Source organism: Hippopotamus amphibius, chromosome 6, assembly GCF_030028045.1.
Source record: "Hippopotamus amphibius kiboko isolate mHipAmp2 chromosome 6, mHipAmp2.hap2, whole genome shotgun sequence".
In the NCBI taxonomy this organism is placed as follows: Eukaryota; Metazoa; Chordata; class Mammalia; order Artiodactyla; family Hippopotamidae; genus Hippopotamus; species Hippopotamus amphibius.
Window position 1 is genome coordinate 42,937,824 of NC_080191.1, and position 18,877 is coordinate 42,956,700.

An 18,877-nucleotide genomic window follows, 5' to 3' on the forward strand; every position below is an offset into this window, starting at 1 on the left:
GTTAATTCCCTACTAAAAACCCTCTACTAAATATTGAGAGGACATTTTCTGGCTATAAACTAATAACAACTGTTTATAAACAATTTATGTTTACACTCCAGAACTTCTCCTAAAGTATTACTTTGGCAACTTAAAGTAGCCCAAAGCATATGACATCAAGAGATCTGCCTGAGTTATTCACTCTGAACATGGATTATTATGCTGAATAGTGGGTTAGGTCTTTACATGCGACCTCTTCCCACCCACTTAGTGGTACTTGCATGTTTTAAGTTTCTCATCATTATGGCAATAAACCAAATTCTAAAAAAGTAGCACTTATACCATACTTCATGAAGTATTTTTTACAGTGCTATATACTTGGTAAGGGCCCAGAAAATAACTGTACAAGTGCTTGTTAGAAAATCATAAATAAAGAGGCCACAGTACATCCACCCGAATAAACTCCGCATCCAATTTGGCCAACATTTTTGAATACTTACTGAGTACCAAGAGGGTCAGCCACTGCCCTCTGGGTGCCCACCATCAGTGCGGGAGACCCACATGCACGACTCAACCGCCCATATGAGGCAGAACCAAACAAGTACTATGAAAATAGAAGAAAGAAGTAATTCTCACTGATACAGAAATCTGAGCAAACATCTGTCTCAGGTTCTTTATTGTTCGGTCACTTATCTGTTTGTACTCACGTGTTCTGTAACCGTAGAGGTCTGGCTAAGGGAAGTTTGAAAGTTAGTCTTCCATTTGTACATATAATCCCCATTCCTCCATAAACTGCATGAGATACGCTTCATTTTTCTCCGGTGCCTTGTCTGGAGGCTGGTCCTGGTAGAGTCTAGACAAGAGACCCTCCTCCCGGAGCCTCTCAGACTCAGGATGCCCACATCCCTCTGAGCTGTGTTCAAAGCTGGATAATGAAGGTAGACACAGCCTGCCAGTCTGAGGGTCCCAATCGACCAGTGTGATCGATGGCTCTTCCTCTGGCTCCTCCTCTGTGTCCACGTGCCCCTGCGGCAGGTGGTCCAAGTTTCTGAGCTGAGGAGTATATGAATACAGCCGTGTTTGTGGACCCAAGTCTGCTAAAGTTGTCTGTTGATCAAATAACTTTCCTTGTAGGGACACCTCCTCCTGCAAATTGAACTCCTGATCTCCAGGCCCCAAAGAAATGACACTAGTTCTTACATCATATTCATATTCGATGACTGTTTTATCTGTGGGCATTGTTCGGCTGGGTGGCTCTTGCTGGGTTAAGGAAGTCCCTTTGATGCTTTTCTCAGAGTCACATACAATGTCCACCACGTGTGAAGCATACCCCAAGTGTTTCACCTCCATTTCCTCCCAGTGGGGCTCCTGGTCCTCACTGGGCTCATTCAGGTCTGATACATCATTGCTTTTTTCCATTACACTCATATCCTTTTGAGAAGTTTTAGAATCCTCCAAAATACTGAGGGTGATAAAGTTAATCACAATTTTTTCAGCAGGTACAAAGAATCTTTTGTCAAATTCATTTCCATAAATCAAAATCTATAAGGAGAAAAGAGAATGGTTCTCATTGTTTCACTTTAGAGAGACGTTAAAAACAGCTGTTAGAATTTATACCATCCCCAGATAGTTGTAAAGGCCTATTCTTATCAACTCATGGAAGTGAAAGTTATGTCTGGAACACGTAGGAAACCTCCCTCACCTGGAGGCAAGGGACCCAAGACGCACAAAATGTACATGGCAGTGAAAAGTGGTTCCCTGGGTGGTCCCGACCCAGTCCAAGGCTCAGGGTGTGACTGCCCCTTCCTCTAACTGGCTGAGAAAATTCAGAGGGGTTATTTACATTCTTGAGCCTCGTTTTCTTTAATTCTGTAAAATCAAATTTCTGCTGTGTCAGGAATGGTGAAGACTGAGACAGTTTTTGAAATGGCTTTATTAATTGTAGTTTACTATGTATTAATCAATAAGTCATCCACGGGGCTACTGGCCATGATGATCCCACTCAAAACCCTACAGAGTTTTGAAAACACAATGAAGCCGGAGCTCCTCAGAGTAACACCCCAATTCTCCCGTTACCTGGCCTTACCCCCCCACCCCCACCCTCCAGTCTCTTCTTTCATAGCTCCTCATCAAGAAGCTTACGGTTTAGCAATACTATGTGGTTTCCCAAACATCCACCCATGTTTGCCCCTGCTGTTTCTTCTGCCTGCAGTAGGTGCCCTAACTCTTACTCAACTTTCATAACCAAGCCCAGGCATGAAACTCTTCCTGATCCTCCATGTAGGGTGCCAGTGCCCTTCCTGTACCCTCAAGAGTCCGCAGAACTCAGTCTTCACATATCATTTAAAAATTCTAGTCCCCAACTAGACAAGGCTCCGGAGGGGCATGGATCTTAACAATTTATCTATGTCCCTCAAGACCTAGTCCAACCTGCTCAGTAAATATAAAATCTTTGTCAAAGTTAAATCTTTCTCTTTGGTTATGTTAATGAGTTATTCTAGTACAGAAAGTGTTTTAAATGCATTAACTCTTTAACTTGAAACTCACTCTGCCCGTAAAAGGAATGGTATCTGTTCTAGGACCTCCTTTTCTATCTTCCCGGAGGTGTGTTCCAATGCCTCCCACCACGCTAAGCACTCACCAGATTTGCTGGGTATTTCTCTTTGCTGACGTGGGTATATCTGTACATGGAGTAGCCCATCACAGAAAAAATACACACAGTAATAGATATGGGCAAAATATACCAGAAGATGATTTTAACCTTCAATGCTGATGTTTGATCTGTAAAAAAATAGTGGGGTGGGGTAGACAGCTGTGATTTGGTGTGGTGGGAAAACACTGGTAATGTCAAGAGGCTTTGGAGAGATCAGTTACATTTAGGAATGCGGTTTTCTCACTTATAAACTGAGAAGCTTGAGCTAAATGTTTTAAAGGGATCTGAGAATTCTTAGTCTCTCTGACAATAGAGGGCTTAACGAATCATCTGGACTTGTCTCCAACTTTTACAGCAAGCACGCCTTAACAACCGGAGTCAGCAGATATTCCAGCATTTTATGTCTGGCTATGAGATACATGCTGGTTCTTACATTTGAAGGTTAAGTGCATCTGATACTCAGGCAACTCATAGCCCTTCAAAGCAAACAACAAAACCCTCTCGTGAAGATCCCATTAAGCTGCCACGCATTTCCATGCCCCTCATTCGACTCCACCTTTTCCATACATTCAGGAGAGGATACGAATGTATGGTGTCACCTTCTGTGTGACAAACAGAACCATCCTTACACAGTTGGCCAGGCTTTCTGGTAGGTCTGGAGCTTGGGGATGTGTGTAGGGAGGCGGCTGAGCTGGTATGTGCTGAGAACGGCAGTAACTCCCTTCCAGGTCCTGCTGTGCCGTAGGTTCACGAAGAGTTTAAAAGTCCATAGAGGAATGAAAAGATCTGGTGAGTAGTTTTAGGAAAAGCAGCCTTGGATCACCATGGATCAGACTATATGGTTGATAGATAGGGCTCATGGTGACTAATTTCTATTTGTTAAGCTCCTATGGAGTACTTGGAAGTTGTGAAGGTTAATTTTATGTGTCAATCTGGCTAGGCCACAGTACCCAGTTATTTGGTCCAACATTATTCTAAATGTTTCTGTGAAAGCATTTTTAGATGAGATTAGCATTTATATTAGTAGACACGAGTAAAGCCAGATTACCGTCTATAATGTGGGGTGGGCCTCATTTAATCAGTTGAAGGCTTTGATAGAAATAGAACTGATCACCTCCAGAAGAGACAATTCTGCCAGCTGATCACCTTCAGACAACAACTGCAACATAAATTCTTCCTTAGGTCTCCCCTCTGCTGGCCTGCCTTACAGATTTTGAACTTAGCAGCCTCCAAAATCGTATGTGCTAAATCCTTAAAATAAATCTCCATCTCGATGTGTGTGTGTGTGTGTGTGTACATTTATATATAAAGATTATGTATATTGTGTTCTGTGGAGAACTCTGACTACTACAGCAGTAGAAAAAGGAGCAGCTTTACACAAATGACAAACCTTCTAGCACATTCTTTACATACTAATACAATCAGCAGGAGTGTCGTGGGAGCATTCTAATCCATGCCGATGTTGAATGCTCTTGATGCCCAGTCCTGGCAGAAAGCAGCCAAGTCACTGTCTGGTTAACTGTCTAGTTAAAGAGTGGAAACTGAAACATCATGGACTCCTGGTCAACAACAGTCAGTGGGAAAAGTCCAAGTGTGGGGATCCAGCTGCAGGCTCTCCCATCCTGACGATGTCATCTGTCAACAGGCTCCACGTAGAAAGGTGCCAAAAATGTAGATGTTGCAGGTGGCTGAGCTTCCCCTGCCCCTACTTCAGGCTACAACGCAGGCCAGTCCTCTTAATACAATCCCTGGTCTCTGGACTGGACTTGCCCTGATTAAACAGAGCCATGACAACCATGACTGACGGCACTTAGTATACACCAGCACATGTTTACAACAATCAACTAATAACCTGTATCTGTATTTTAGGAATTGGGGGATTGTGGAGAGCAGAAATATTTCAAAGAACAGTCCCCAAAGAGGTCATAGTGAGTTTTTGAAAAAGTAGACCCTCATTGCGGTGTCCTGGAAAGGTATCTGGGGTGATCTAACAGCTGGGATATCACAGAAAAGGTCAGAACCTGCAAGGGTACCTTGTAATTTTGTTACCTTTCCAGGACTAGTGAGAAAGTCGGCTCCATCTGCTAACTGGGAAGTATTTAATTTAATCTGCGCTTTAGTTGCTTTAGTTCTGCCAATGGCTTAAACGACCTCCACTGGGAATTCATTCTTACCGTTTGGCCACTGATCAAGCAGTTAGTAAACAGAGCACTTTTCCAAATACAAAAATGATTTCCTCAGTCTGCTTTGTTTTGCCTTTTTCTTGCTTCTCACTTTAATTTTATTTGACATATGGTAAAGAACCCTTCATTTTAAAGGGAAAGGTAGCATAATGGTGGAGATTCAAAAATAAAGCTTTTTACTTTCGATATGTATTCACAAAATTCCCTTTTTAGTCCTTGGGACCGTTTCACCTCTAAATGTGGGAGGCTTGAGGGGAGAGGAAAACAGGGGTTCTGTCACCATTCCGATCCCATAGCTGGTGATGGAATCAAGGCTTGGGGAAAATGGCTGTGACATTTGGAAGGCCAGCACGTATGGAAGAGAGGAACAGAAGAAGAATGGATGAAGAGCCGTTCAATGAAGGTAAACTTTAGGATTTATTTTCAATTTTTAGGTTTTGAGTTCAAGGTGTTACCACCCTCAGGCAAGAACAATTAAACAAATGCCAAGCTCCTAAGTCTAGTCTGCTGACACGAACACGACTCTCAACCACACTTCCTTGGCGGCCAAGTTCAGAAGGAGACAAATAAAAGGAAAGAGAGAGAAGCAACTGTAAAAGTGAGGGAGTAATAACCGATTTGCTGATCCCAGACCCTGGCACAGCCAGTGACTGATGTCTGAACATACTTGCAGCTCCTGTAATTTGTATTCCTGAGGGAGAGCAAAAGACTCTGTCTTAAAGTGTTTTTAGGATACTGCTTTGTTTCTAGGAATAAAGTCATCCAATGTTCTGAGAGACCACAGGACTTCTACTCATCACACTGATTCTAGTTTTAAAGAAGAAAAACCATGTGTGTAAAAATTCCTATAACTCTTATTTCTTAAGGTGGAGCCTTGTTGGCAGTGGATGCCAGGACTGGTGCTGAGAGCTCCCCAGGAGGTGAAAACACTTCCTACCGTGAGCCAAGTTCAACGGCAGGGTCCCAGGCTGCTCAGTGCATTTCTGGTGATGGTGGTTTCTGCCTTCGCTTCAGCCTGTTTCTGGTCGACACGGATTTGTCAAAACCTTGTCTACACCCCCATCCTTCCTTCTAGTTTTAGCAGATTTCCTTCCTCAGACCAGCTGAGATTTTTGAGGCTTACCTTTCAAAGTACTGACACACTGCTTCTCAGAAGGCTGAGAGTGGCGAGAAGGGCCTGGGACGAAGGACTTCACGAGGACGCAGTACAGAGTGTCTGGCTCGAGCCAGCTGAACACCAGCGTGTGGTCTGTCACACACTGCGACCACTAGGACAGGGAATGGCGAACAGCAGTTAGAGCCAAAGACTTCCAGCACCACCCCAGACAAGTAACTACAGAAGGAAATAAAAGACCATCTCGTCCTTTACTACCACTATGAGCTTTCGTTCCAGCAACAGCTTTAAAATACCCTTTTCCTTCAGCGTGGTCAGGGACTGGACACATTGTGGGAAGAATTTTAAATAATGACATAAGGAGGGATCTCTTATTCCACTTTGCCCTGTGTTCTTGTTAATATTTTGTCTTTCTTGGAGAGTGACTGACACATGTTAAGCAAGTAAAAACTCTCCATCAAGGTGAGGTGGACAATTGCTCTACATGCCAACAGCAACATCATAGCAGAGACTTTCCGTAAAGGAAATTTGAAGGCAGTTCTTTAAATTTCCACACATCAGCTTCAACTGTATCTTATACGGCATCACTTTTGAATATCACAACTTCCCAGATTCACATGCCGAGAAATGAAGCATCAGGGCTCCATGTTCCAGCATTAGCTGCAAAAAGGGACACAGATTATAGGTCCCCATTGCATTTCAGGCTTACCGTTCTATTTGATTTAGTATTATATACGGACACATTATACTTCAGATTAGAGTATATCTGTTGCATGGATATAGAGCTTTCTTCTGGATTTTTCTTCCACTTCTTTGGAGCCGTCAGAACAATAGAAATGGATTTCTCATCAGTAGTCAGAGCAACATCTGGTGGGCCAATTTGTGCTTAAAGGGGAGGGGAGAGGGAATTATCATGTTCAGATGCAGAAATCACCTTGGATGAAACTACAGTATACTCCTACTGGGATCAATGCTCTAAAGACCACTCCCTTATTTAAGATGCCTCAGAATGCTCTATGTGGGCCCAAGTGATACCAAATCTTGAAACAATCATGTCACACACTCTGGTACAATGTTAAAATAGCAAATTTACTTAGTCACATGGATAAACAGTACTAGATGATGGTAAATATAATTAGAAGTGTTTGCAATATTCTTGGGACCGGAAATGGTGATAAATAACATTAATAGGATTTAATGTGTTTGTAAAAATCAGAAATGGAGAAGTGAAGCATTGCTAAAGACCTTTGGGGATGTAACCTTTGGAGAATAATCTAGAATAGAGATTAGCAAACTTTTATCATAAAGGTACAGACAGTAAATATTTTAGGCTTTGCAGGTCATGTGATCTCTGTTGCAACCATCATTTATATAAATGTAAAAACCATTCTTAGCTCTTGTCCTATAGAAAAACAGAAGGGGAGGGGGTGCTGCACTTAGTCCGAGGCCACAGTTTGCTGACTTCTGATCTAGAAGGGCAGCAAGGGAAAGCCTCCAGCTCCAGAACTTAGGGAGCACTTGTAAATTTCATCATGGCAGCTCTAAGTGGGTCCTCTATGGCTGAATCAGTCACAGATCAGGGATGGAAAAATTTCAAAAGCAAATACCAGGAGGGCTTCCCTGGTGGTGCAGTGGTTAAGAATCCTCCTGCCAATGCAGGGGACATGGGTTTGATCCCTGGGCTGGGAAGATCCTGCATGCCGCAGAGCAACTACTGAGCCTGAGCTCTAGAGCCCGCGAGTTACAACTACTGAGCCTATGCGCTACAACTACTGAAGCCCGTACGCCTAGAGCCCATGCTCTGCAACAAGAGAAGCCACCGCAATGAGAAGCCCGTGCACTGCAACTAAGAGTAGCCCCCACTAGCCACAAGTAGAGAAAGCCCATGCACAGCAACAAAGACCCAACGCAGCCAAAAATCAATCAATCAATCAATCAATCAATCAATCTTTTTTCTTTTAAAAAAGCAAATACCAGGAAAATGTTGCCTTATTACACCTAGAAATTCTAGCATCACACAACCAAGTTCATAACGAGAGACTTAGTTTGGTGATCAGAACAATCTTTAACCAACCTGCAGGCTATGTCAAATAGTTTATAAACCCACAACATTAAAATAAGCTGTCAGTTCTTCCTCAAATTATGTAATCTCAACTAAACAATAAAACCAAATCAAATTGGATAATATTGGCATCTAGCGTCAATTCTGGATCTGGGAGCAATCTTAGAAACACCTGGCCAAACCTTTCGTTCTAAAGATGAGATTCTGAGATGCAGCAAGGTCAAGTACCTTGGGCTGGTCACTCCACCTGATGGACAGAGTGCAGAGCACTGGCCTGGACAAGGCTGTCTACGAGGCAGAGACTGTTACATTAGGGGGTCAGATGAACTTGATATTGATACATATTTAACAGACAACTGTGTTACTTACTTTCTAAAAAAGGATAGAATCGTCCAGTTTCTGCCCATTTGGAACAATCTGTTCCCCAAATGGCCTTAACTTTGGCATAGTACTGATGTTCGTAGTCAGAAGTTTCAGCAGAGAGATCACAGTAGGTCCTACTGATATTTCTGCATTCGGATTTATTCAGCCATTTCTTTTGCCCATATCTGCTGAGAAGGAAACTGTGAATTAACAATGAGGTTCTCTCTATGCTTTACAATAGGAAAAAGTCACTCATTATATAAAACTGAATGGAACTTAAGACCTTCTCTTCAGAACAACAAAAGTGCCTGTCATTGAGATAAAAAAGAATCTACTTTTGCTGCTGGCAATTTTTTTCATTAGCTGTCAGGAACATGAGTCAGAGTTTCTGTAATCACCTTTCTTTTCTGTGAATTATAATGTGGATAGTACACTTTGAAAGCATTTTATTTTATTATTATTCTGGGCTACAGTAAAAACTGTACAGACTGTGTGATCAATTCTTGTATGTAAGTTTTTCACCCACATGAATACCAAGGTCCATTTGATGAGTCCTTTTTTTTTTTTTTGGATGGATTGTTTTAAGAAAAATCAGTCATTTTTTTTCTTGGGAATTCCTCTTGACATTCTCATAAAATTTAAAAATATACTTGCCCTCAAGGGTTCTGGGGAAAATTCACTAGGTTGGAGTGCATCCCAAAATCTGTATTTTTCAATGATCATAGCAATGATGATGGTATTAACTAGGTTGTTCATAATGATTTTTCCTCTTCTTTATTAAAAGCATAACACCCATAGAAAATAGGGAGGGAGAAATATTTTACCATTTTTCAGGTGGAAGAGACTGAGGTATTGAGAGTTTAAGTGACACGGGATGAGCCAGGTGAAAGAGACAGGGTTGCGTGAGAGGCTACTGAAAGGATTAAAGCAAGTGTGTTGGGCTTTTAGAAAGCTAACTGGTGGTTGCATAGAGAATGTAATGGGTCAAGAGAGGCAGACTAGGCAGCAGTTGAGATGATGCTGCAGTGGTCCAGGTGGAAGATGTAGGCGGCTTACACAAATGGAACGAATGATAGGACAAAAGGAAGAAACATTAAGAGACAGGACTTGGTGACTGAGTGCATGCATGTAAGAGACGAGTGAAAAGGTGTTAAGGATGATGTCTCTTTCTGTCTGGGATAGTTGGGTGGAATGGTGGTGACATTTACCAAGATCAGGAATGCGGAAGAAGAGTGGGCTTGGGAAATGGGGAGTTGGGGGTGGGGAGGAAGGAAGGATAATGAGTTCAGTTTTTGACATGTTGAGTTAAAATATGTAAAAGGTATCTGAATGCGGATGCCCAGAAGGCGCTGGATCTCAGGAGAGAGCTGTGAGTGGGAGGTAGGGATTTTGCCATCAGTGGCATAAAGCTGCTCATTCAAGGCACAGGCATGAATGAAATTATCCATGGAGACAGAGCAATGCCTAGGATAAAATTCCAGGAGCATCGAGATTTAAAGCTGAGGTACAAAGTGCACTTAGAAATAGCAGCTAGAGGAAGAAGGAAAAACAGACATCACAAGAGTCAAGGGAAGACTGCGTTGAGAAGGAGGAAATGCCAACTTTATCAAGTGTTGCCAAAGCTTAAGGGTATCCTCCCTTTTCAGAATATGGCAACAGAGTCCTGAAAGTAAGTATCTCTTGTGTCATCAGTATTACAGCTACCAGAAAACGTTAGAAATATGGTTAGATCTTATTGACCAATTTCTACAATTCAAGTAATCACCATGCTGAGAGGCTTTCAAACTTTTCACTGACTGTAAGCCACAGAAAGAAATACATTTCAGACTGTGACCCCATTCATACACGTATCTAAGATAATACTAAAACAAAGCTTTGATAAGATCATACCTAAACTTTACTACATGCCAAGACTCAGTTATTTTCCTTTCTAATCCACTCTACACCACCCTAATCCTTCTCATTTAAAAAAATGCTAGTTATGTCCCTCAAAATTGATCTCATGGCCCACCAACAGGTCTTGACTCGTGGTTTGAAAAATAATGCCATCGCCTATTTGATCCTTTCTCCTCAAACTTCTTTACTCTGCCAAGGGCAGGGCTGCTTCCCATGACAGATGTCGGTGAAGGAGAAATGCTCTTTACCGAATTCTGGACAAAATGCTTTGTAAGTATGACAAGCTGACAGACAGGAATCATGCAAGAAATGCTGCAGTAATGATGTTTATGCATGTCAAAAACCCATCTGGGGCCCTCAGTGGTCTCTGATTTCTGGTTACAGCAGGAAACATTTATCAAGTGCCTATTATGTGCTTGGACCGGTGCTTAGCATTTGAAAACTTTATCTCATTTAATTATCCTAATAACCCTAGGAGGTAGGTGCCATTATTCTCATCCCATTTTACAGATGAAGAAATTGAGGCTCAATGAGATTAAGGGAGTTGCCCAAGTAAGTCTGACTAGTAACAGGCATATCTAGGATTTGAACCACTTTTCCCTGATGCTAAAGCATGTGTTTTTTTTTTTTAAATAAATTTATTTACTTATTGGCTGTGTTGGGTCTTCGCTGCTTCACGTGGGGTTTCTCTAGTTGCAGCGAGCAGGGGCTACTCTCTTCATTGTGGTACGTGGGCTCCTCATTGCTGTGGCTTCTCTTGTTGTGGAGCACGGGCTCTAGGCACGTGGGCTTCAGTAGTTGTGGCACATGTGGCTCACGGGCTTAGTTGCTCCGCAGCATGTGGGATCTTCCCGGACCAGGGATCGAACCTACATCCCCTGCATTGGCAGGCAGATTCTTAACCACTACGCCACCTAGGAAACCCAGACTTGTGCTTTTAATGCTACACTATATTTTCCATGTTAAATTCTTTGGATAGATATAATTTAAACTTTTGTTAACATTTCATCGTTTACTTGGAAGGAAACTTCACTCAAAAGTAAAAAAGTATAATATGTAACCTGCCCCAGGTTACCCAGCCAGGTTCACAGGGCTATTTGTCTTCGGAGCTGAGGGTAGAGCCCTGTCAGTGACACATGCTGTAGTGTATTCCCGCCCACCGTCCACACGCACAGGCGTGTAAGAACTCCAACACGGCAAGTTTCTTTTCAAATATTCTTTTTTGAAATTTATATAATCTAAATTATCTGCTCTCACAGAGCAGTGATGACTCTCTTTTTTTACTCCTTTTCTGAATCACATAAACGCATAAAGGACAGAGCAAGCTCCTTACTCCACCTAATGGACAAGGAGGCAAGGGCACACTCATGAGTTGTTTCTCCAGGCAGAGTGATGCCTCTTCCCCAAAATACCGGCTCCTGAGAAACTCTTTGGCAATGAGAATGAGGTTCTAGATAAATGAGGTCATTGTGCATAGCAGCAAAAGTCTTTCACTGCCTTTAATTAATGGTCAGAGTATTTTTTTCAAAGACAAAAATGATTTTATTCTTTTTTGTAAATACGGTACATTTTTTTAAACTCACACAATCAGAAGAAATATAATTGAGAGAGAAATAAATTATCCTGAAGCCCATTACCCTGAAACATTTGGTACACATGACTCTGAACATCTTGTTGTGCTTATGTGTACCCAGAAGAATGATTCAGTAGCTGAATACATAGATAAAAACTAGATTATTGTTGATTTTAATAAAAGTAGTAAGTTTAATTTGATTTGAACTTTAAAGAAAAAGAAATTAAAACGAAATGAAAGGGCTCACTGCAGTTCAAATGTTTCATCACCATGAGATAGTATTAAAGAATCTTTTAAATTAAGAAAATTGTGTATGAAAGATAGTGAGAGTTTAGTTATTAAAATGATGACATAGTTTCATTTTGGATCACATATAATGGCTTCATGCTGTGAAAGTCACTACACATATAGCTTTTCCCCACCTTCTGCTTTGTTATATTATTATTTAGGTTCAAACATTTGCAAGAAAGTTCTGTAACCACATTTCCCATCACTATTTAGTCTTAGTTCTACATTTAGATGGTTTCAGTGCATGCTACCTGTCTTTTTTGCCATAATCATGCCATTACTAAGTTTGTTTAGGTTCATTTTTATCCCTCTTTCAGTTGGATATTATTTTTAGTGTCCCTGCCCCCCAACCCCCACAAGAAGGTCTCAGGGGAGCGATATCCCAAGTTCTACCTGCTTGAAAATACATTTGTTGAGTCTTAGGTCACACCTATTTTTCCCTCAGAAGATGTATCACTGTCATCAGTTGAGTGTTGCCGGATAGAAATCATTGCTTTTGCTCTAATGGTCATAAATCATTTCATTTTTTCAAAGTTCAGTAACTTCACCAGGTGTGTCTTCCTATTATTTTCATTAAATTTTCCTAGACAGAGCATACATTTTCTTTTCTTTTCTTTTTTTTATTATTTTTTTGGGGGTACACCAAGTTCAATCATCTGTTTTTATACACATATCCCCGTATTCCCTCCCTCCCTCGACTCCCCCCCCCACCCTCCCTCGAGAGCATACATTTTCGATACGCAATTCCGGATAGTCATTATTACCTGTTCAATTATTATCAGTTAGCTATAATAGGTTTTTCATCTCTAGATCACGTTTATTTTCCATCTTCTTCCTAAGTTCTGCCACCTTGCTTTTAAAAAAAGTTCTTCCTCTTGTCTTAGAACCTCTTCTTTGACTGTCATCTCTTCTTTGAGCTTTACCATTAGAGACCATGCTGTTTATGGACTCAAACTATGGATAACTATTTGTCTGAATTTTTCTCCTACTTCCCTGAGAAAGCCTTCAAGAATTTTAAACTTGTGTTCTTTTTTTGTCTTTCTCCCTTTCAGGACTTAGGGATGGGTGTGCTGGATCCTTTGGGACAACTACTCTTGGAATGGAGCTGGCTCTTTATTGAATGTTAGGTGAGTGGGTACAGGAGTGAGGAGCTGTATCACACAACCGCTTCCCACTTTGCATTCTTTCTTGCTTGCAATGAGTTTTGAGGGAGAGGTGAAAATTGAAAATGTCCATTCATTACTATCTTTTTAAATAATTAATTAATTAATTTATTGGTTGCATTGGGTCTTTGTTGCTGCACGCGGTCTTTAGCTGTGGCGAGCGGGGGCTACTCTTCACTGTGGTGCGTGGGCTTCTCATTGCAGTGGCTTCCCTTGTTGTGGAGAATGGGCTCTAGGCGTGTAGGCTTCAGTAGTTGTGGCACGTGGGCTCAACTGTTGTGGCTCACGGGCTCTACAGCACAGGCTCAGTAGTTGTGGTGCATGGGCTTATTTGCTCCGAGGCATGTGGGATCGTCCCATGTCCCCTGTACTGGCAGGCAGATTCTTAACCACTGCACCACCAGGGAAGTCCCCATTCATTACCATCATTCATAAAAACTTCGAGTTGTACAGAATTCTACACTCAGTTTCACTTAAAAATGTCCTGTAATTCTAATGTTAAGATGTTTCAGAGGTGATGGATTTCCTTGTTTGCTCAGCCATAGAATAACATTTTGACCAACTTCTTTTCTCCATTTAAATAACTTCCTCTTGCCTAAGCACTCAATACTCTGTTTCCACGAAGAAACTGTCTAATTTAATCTAATAAAACACAAGATAATTTAATGTGAAATATCTAAACCTTTCTTTTTCCTCACTCATTTAATACAATAGATGGTTTATCTTTGCACAATGAATAGGCATCTGAGTCTTGTGCTACAAATTAGCCAAAGGAAAAGAACCAACTTACATGAAATACTGCACAGTATAAGTAACTTCCACTCCTTGTAGGCCCTGTGGTGGGTTCCATTGTAGAATATTCTTCATGTTTATAGATAAGAAGGTGATATTTGTAGGTTTAGGCAGACCACCAGACACACAGGGAACTGAAAAAGGAGTAGAGAGGAATTGAGGTCTTAATGGAGAGAGAGGAAGACCTAACATATGGTAGCTGTTCTCTAGATATGGCCCCCAATGAGCCATACCTTTCAGTACTCATGCTCTGGGTATTTCCTTCCAAATTGAACATGGGCTGACCTCATGGCCCTCTTAACCAACAGAAGTGATTCTGGGACTGAGCCTTAACAAGGCCTATGAGCTTCCACTTTTGCCCTTTTGAAAGCCCTGAGCTGCCATGTAAAAAGTGGGCTACTCTGCTAGACAAACCATATGGAGAGGCCATGTGAAGAGGGAGAGTTTCAGCTGTCCCAGCGTCCCAGCTGAGCCCAGTCTTCCAACCAAGGGGCCAGAATGAAGCCACTGTGGACACTGCAGCCCCATGCACCACAGACTGAAGCTGCATGAGAAGCTCTGAAAGAGACCAGCAGAAGAACCATCAGCTGAGCCCTGCTTAATCCTCAGAATTATGAGAAATTGTAAAATGATTGTTTTAAACCAGTAAGTATGATTATGCACCAGAAGATAACTGAAACAATCCATTTATTAGATATAGAAATAAAACTTAGGATAGATATCACTGAAAGGCCAGAGATTGGAGACCGGAGCTGGGTTTAGCTTTACTAAACTATATAATAAAGCAATAATTATGACAGGAACTAGTGAAAGAAGACAATTTATTTAATTAAATGCTGATGTGTTCACCTGTGTTCTAAGAAAGACTGTATCCTAGAGGATTAATTTATAGAAATCCTCTGTACAGAAATGATAAAAAAAAATGGAGAAACTACCAAAAAATTAGAAAAGGAAGAAAGAAAAGTGAAGACTAGTTTCCTGTAAAAGAAAACAAGGACAATCCTTTATTTTTTTTATTGGAGTATAATTGCTTTACACTGTTGTGCCAGTTTCTGCTGTACAACAAAGTGAATCAGCTGTATTCATACATATATCCCCATATCCCCTCCCTCTTGAGCCTCCCTTCCACCCTCCCTATCCCACCCCTCTAGGTCGTCACAAAGCATCGAGTTGATCCCTGTGCTATGCAGCAGCTTCCCACAAGCCATCCATTTTACATTTGGTAGTGTATATATGTCAATGCTACTCTCACTTTGTCCCAGCTTCCCCTCCCCCCACTCCGTGTCCTCAAGTCCATTCTCTACGTCTGCATCTTTATTCTTGCCATGCCACTAGGTTCATCAGTACCGTTGTTTTAGATTCCATATGTATGTGTAAGCATACGGTATTTGTTTTCTCTTTCTGACTTACTTCACTCTGTATGACAGACTCTAGGTCCATCCACCTCACTACAAATAACTCAGTTTCATTCCCTTTTATGGCTGAGTAATATCCCATTGTATATATGTGCCACATCTTCTTTACCCATTCATCTGTTGAGGGACATTTAGGTTGCTTCCGTGAAGGACGATCCTTTAAATACAATAAATGAAAAAATTCAGTGGTAATATGTAAGAATCAAAATATTAATTTAAACTTTTGGAGAGATTCCAAAGTCCTGAGTAATAAACAATTAGATATTATGAAGAACATCATGAATATGCATATTCTAGTCAATGAATTTGGAAAATATCAAATTTTGATATTTCAAATCAAACAAGAAATTAAATTTAGCTAAGTCAATGAAGGCTGGTCCAATCTTGGTCAATGTTCAATAATTCTTGTATAAATTAACTGAGACTAATGTCAGAGAAAGGAATTAGCTTTATGATTGTGGTACTACTTGGCTAAGATTAGCTCTATACAATGTATTGTAATCCCACAAGCCAAATGAAAAGAAAGAAAAAAAATTTTCCTTTAGAATTAAACTTTGTAATGTAATATGATCCTGATTCTAAGCCAAAATAAGCTTAACATGTGGCAGAGTGACCAAACTACAATAAGTGGTTGAGTTTGTGTTTGAGCATGTGTTAGCATGTGCTATATTTGTAATGTTTCCTACTTTTAACCGTGGTCATTTTTTTTAATACCTAAGTTTTATTTTATAGAGGGAAGTTAAACATTTAAAGAAAAGCTCTGTCAACTGGTCACTGTGTTGGAGTGTGTGTAGAAAGGATCTGAAAAGGATGCAGCCTGCCCAATGTCTGTCTTTGATTTCTATTCTTCTAACTCTTTGGAACCACTGCATATCAATTGGTATTGGTTTTTTCTGGAGCTTCTATATAATGAATAATTATTAATGATTTAATACTGCTCTGTGCAATCACTAGGTTCTAACTTTTAATCATATTTTAAGACAAAACAGAGAACATGGGGAAGCAGCACCATGAAGTATAGTATTTCCCAAATCTTCAAAAGTGGGGAATGCTGTCAACATAAACGATTCTGAGGATCTTTCCAAATCTAAAATGCTGTGGTTCTATATATTTTTTTAAAATAAATAAATTTATTTATTTATTTATTTATTGGCTGTGTTTGGGTCTTCGTCGCTGCACATGGGCTTTCTCTAGTTGCGGTGAGTCAGGGCTACTCTTCGTTGTGGTGCCTGAACTCCTCATTGTGGTGACTTCTCTTGTTTCGGAGCATGGGCTCTAGGCACGTGGGCTTCGGTAGTTGCAGCACACGGGCTCAACAGTTGTGGCTCACGGGCTCTAGAACACAGGCTTAGTAGTTGTGGCACACTGGCTTAGTTGCTCCGCGGCATGTGGGACCTTCCTGGGGCAGGGATCGAACCTGTGTCCCCTGCATTGGCAGGCAGATTCTTAACCACTGCGCCACCTAGGAAGTACTGGTTCTATATTTTTAGATGACATTAACATGTGAAGAGTGGTTAGCATCTTGTAAAAACTAAAATTAAAGTAGACTGTACATTATAATATCATGGATGGAAAACATTACCAAAACATGGCTACACAGAACTAACTGAGAAGGAAATAGAATATTCTGATTTGTGGCAATTTGAGTTTGGAGAATAAAAAAACAAGTTATCTTAGATTGTGTAATCCAGGCATATTTTCTCAGTGTTTATCTATACAAATGTTTATCTTCTACAACATTGGTTTCCGTGTGTCTTTTAATATAAGTAAACAACAGAACTCTCAAAATGCCTAAAACATACACCCAAATTTTTAAAGAAATAACTTGGAATAAAGTAAATGGACTGCTCATTTTAATTTAATTTTGAGGGGGGGCACCCTTATGAGGAAACAAAGCAATTCTGCTTTTCTGAAATAAATTACACTCTGGAATGTACTGTCAATCATTAATGTTCACTGATTCAACAGAATTGTGATTAGTGTTTTGTAATTGTTTAAATGATCCTCTAGAAATGCTACATCAATTATCAAAATGTTATCAAACTCTGTATCCTAGAGGATTAATTTATAGAAATCCTCTGCAGAGAAATGATAAAAAAAATCATTTTAACAGTTTAAATAAAAGGAATAATGGGTTAAGTAAAAGGAATTAATAATGTGACAATATTAAAACAGTAAACAATTTTCTCACCGTACCTTACTATTTTTTGAAAAGAAAACATATTTCATTATAAGCGTTGTGAAATGGATATATACCTTCTCTTCAAGTTTACATTATGGGTATATTATGTGTTTTGCCACAATTTTGGTAGCCAGCCTCCAAGATGGCCCTCCGTAATCCCCTCCTCCTGGCATTCACAGCCTGTATATTCCCCGCCCACACTGTATCTGGATTGGTCTGTGTGACCAATAGAATAGGACAGAAGTGATAGTACGTCATTTCTAAGATTAGGTTATAAAAGATACCGTGGTTGCCATCTTGCTTTCTCTCTCTTGGATTACTTACTGTGGGAAAAATCAGCTGCCTTTTTTAAACAGTCCTCTGAAGAGGACCATGTGGCAAGTAATAACAGGCTTCCAACAGCTAGTGAAGAACTGAATGAAGTCTCCTGCTAACAGGCACATTAGTGATCTTAGTAGTGTATCCTCCAGCCCCAGTCAAGCCTTCAGATGACTACAGCCCCAGCCTACCCCTTGGCTATACTCTCATGAGAGACCCTGAGCCAGAACCACCACATAAGCCATTACTGGACCCCTGACCCTCAGAAATTGTGACATAATATTTGTTGTTTTAAGTTGCTAAGTTCTGAGGTAGTTTGTAACATAGTACTAGATATACAATAAAGAGACTAAAACTGGGAGAAAATAAGATAAATTAATCACTTAAAAAAAGCAAATTAAATGGAGGAAGAAAAAAACAGCCCCCTCCACTCCCAATGATATTATAAAAGATTCCTGCTTTCACAATTTTGAAAAATGTTCTTTTTAATAGTTCCATTTCATCTTTATAAAGAAATTAAAACCCCCAATGAGAAGACTGGAAACTTACTAGCCTTTTAATTGCAAGTGAGGATCACAGCAATGATTGAATTAAAAAAAAAAAAAGCTAAATGCTTAGTTAAGCTCACTGTAAATGCGCGGACAAGGATTCAGAGTAGGAAACACCTTTAATAGAAATACATTTTAAAATGGATGTTGCTGTTCTGTATAGTATTTCTGGGGAAAGAATATCCTAGCTTTTAGTCCTTCAGATTCTTCCTTTAGATTGGCATTATCTTTCTGATTGCCTAGGCAGAAAAGATATCAGTTTTGGACATCCTCTTGTCAATAAATCAAAGTATTATTCCCGGGGAAGCCTTACCATGATAAAAGCCATCCGAAGACACAGTGAATGGT

The 18,877-nt window shown here is 40.4% G+C and overlaps 1 protein-coding gene across 16 annotated transcripts in view; it reads right to left on the minus strand.

Moving 5' to 3' along the window:
- Positions 1-626: 626 nt before the first annotated feature.
- The window catches only part of IL20RA (interleukin 20 receptor subunit alpha), a 39,275-nt gene continuing 21,024 nt past the window's right edge, over positions 627-18,877 (minus strand). For 6 of the 16 annotated variants that reach the window (XM_057740204.1, XM_057740199.1, XM_057740195.1 and 3 more), the window contains 8 exons: positions 14,481-14,624; positions 14,065-14,200; positions 8,361-8,542; positions 6,639-6,814; positions 5,939-6,083; positions 3,262-3,366; positions 2,621-2,760; positions 627-1,521 (listed from right to left, as the gene is read on the minus strand). In XM_057740204.1, the coding sequence (XP_057596187.1) occupies positions 730-1,521; positions 2,621-2,760; positions 3,262-3,366; positions 5,939-6,083; positions 6,639-6,814; positions 8,361-8,542; positions 14,065-14,200; positions 14,481-14,624 (1,820 nt within the window). In that variant the 3' untranslated portion in view covers positions 627-729. The remainder of the gene's footprint in view (positions 1,522-2,620; positions 2,761-3,261; positions 3,367-5,938; positions 6,084-6,638; positions 6,815-8,360; positions 8,543-14,064; positions 14,201-14,480; positions 14,625-18,877) is intronic. The other 10 variants (XM_057740201.1, XM_057740203.1, XM_057740205.1 and 7 more) reach the window with 8 other exon arrangements.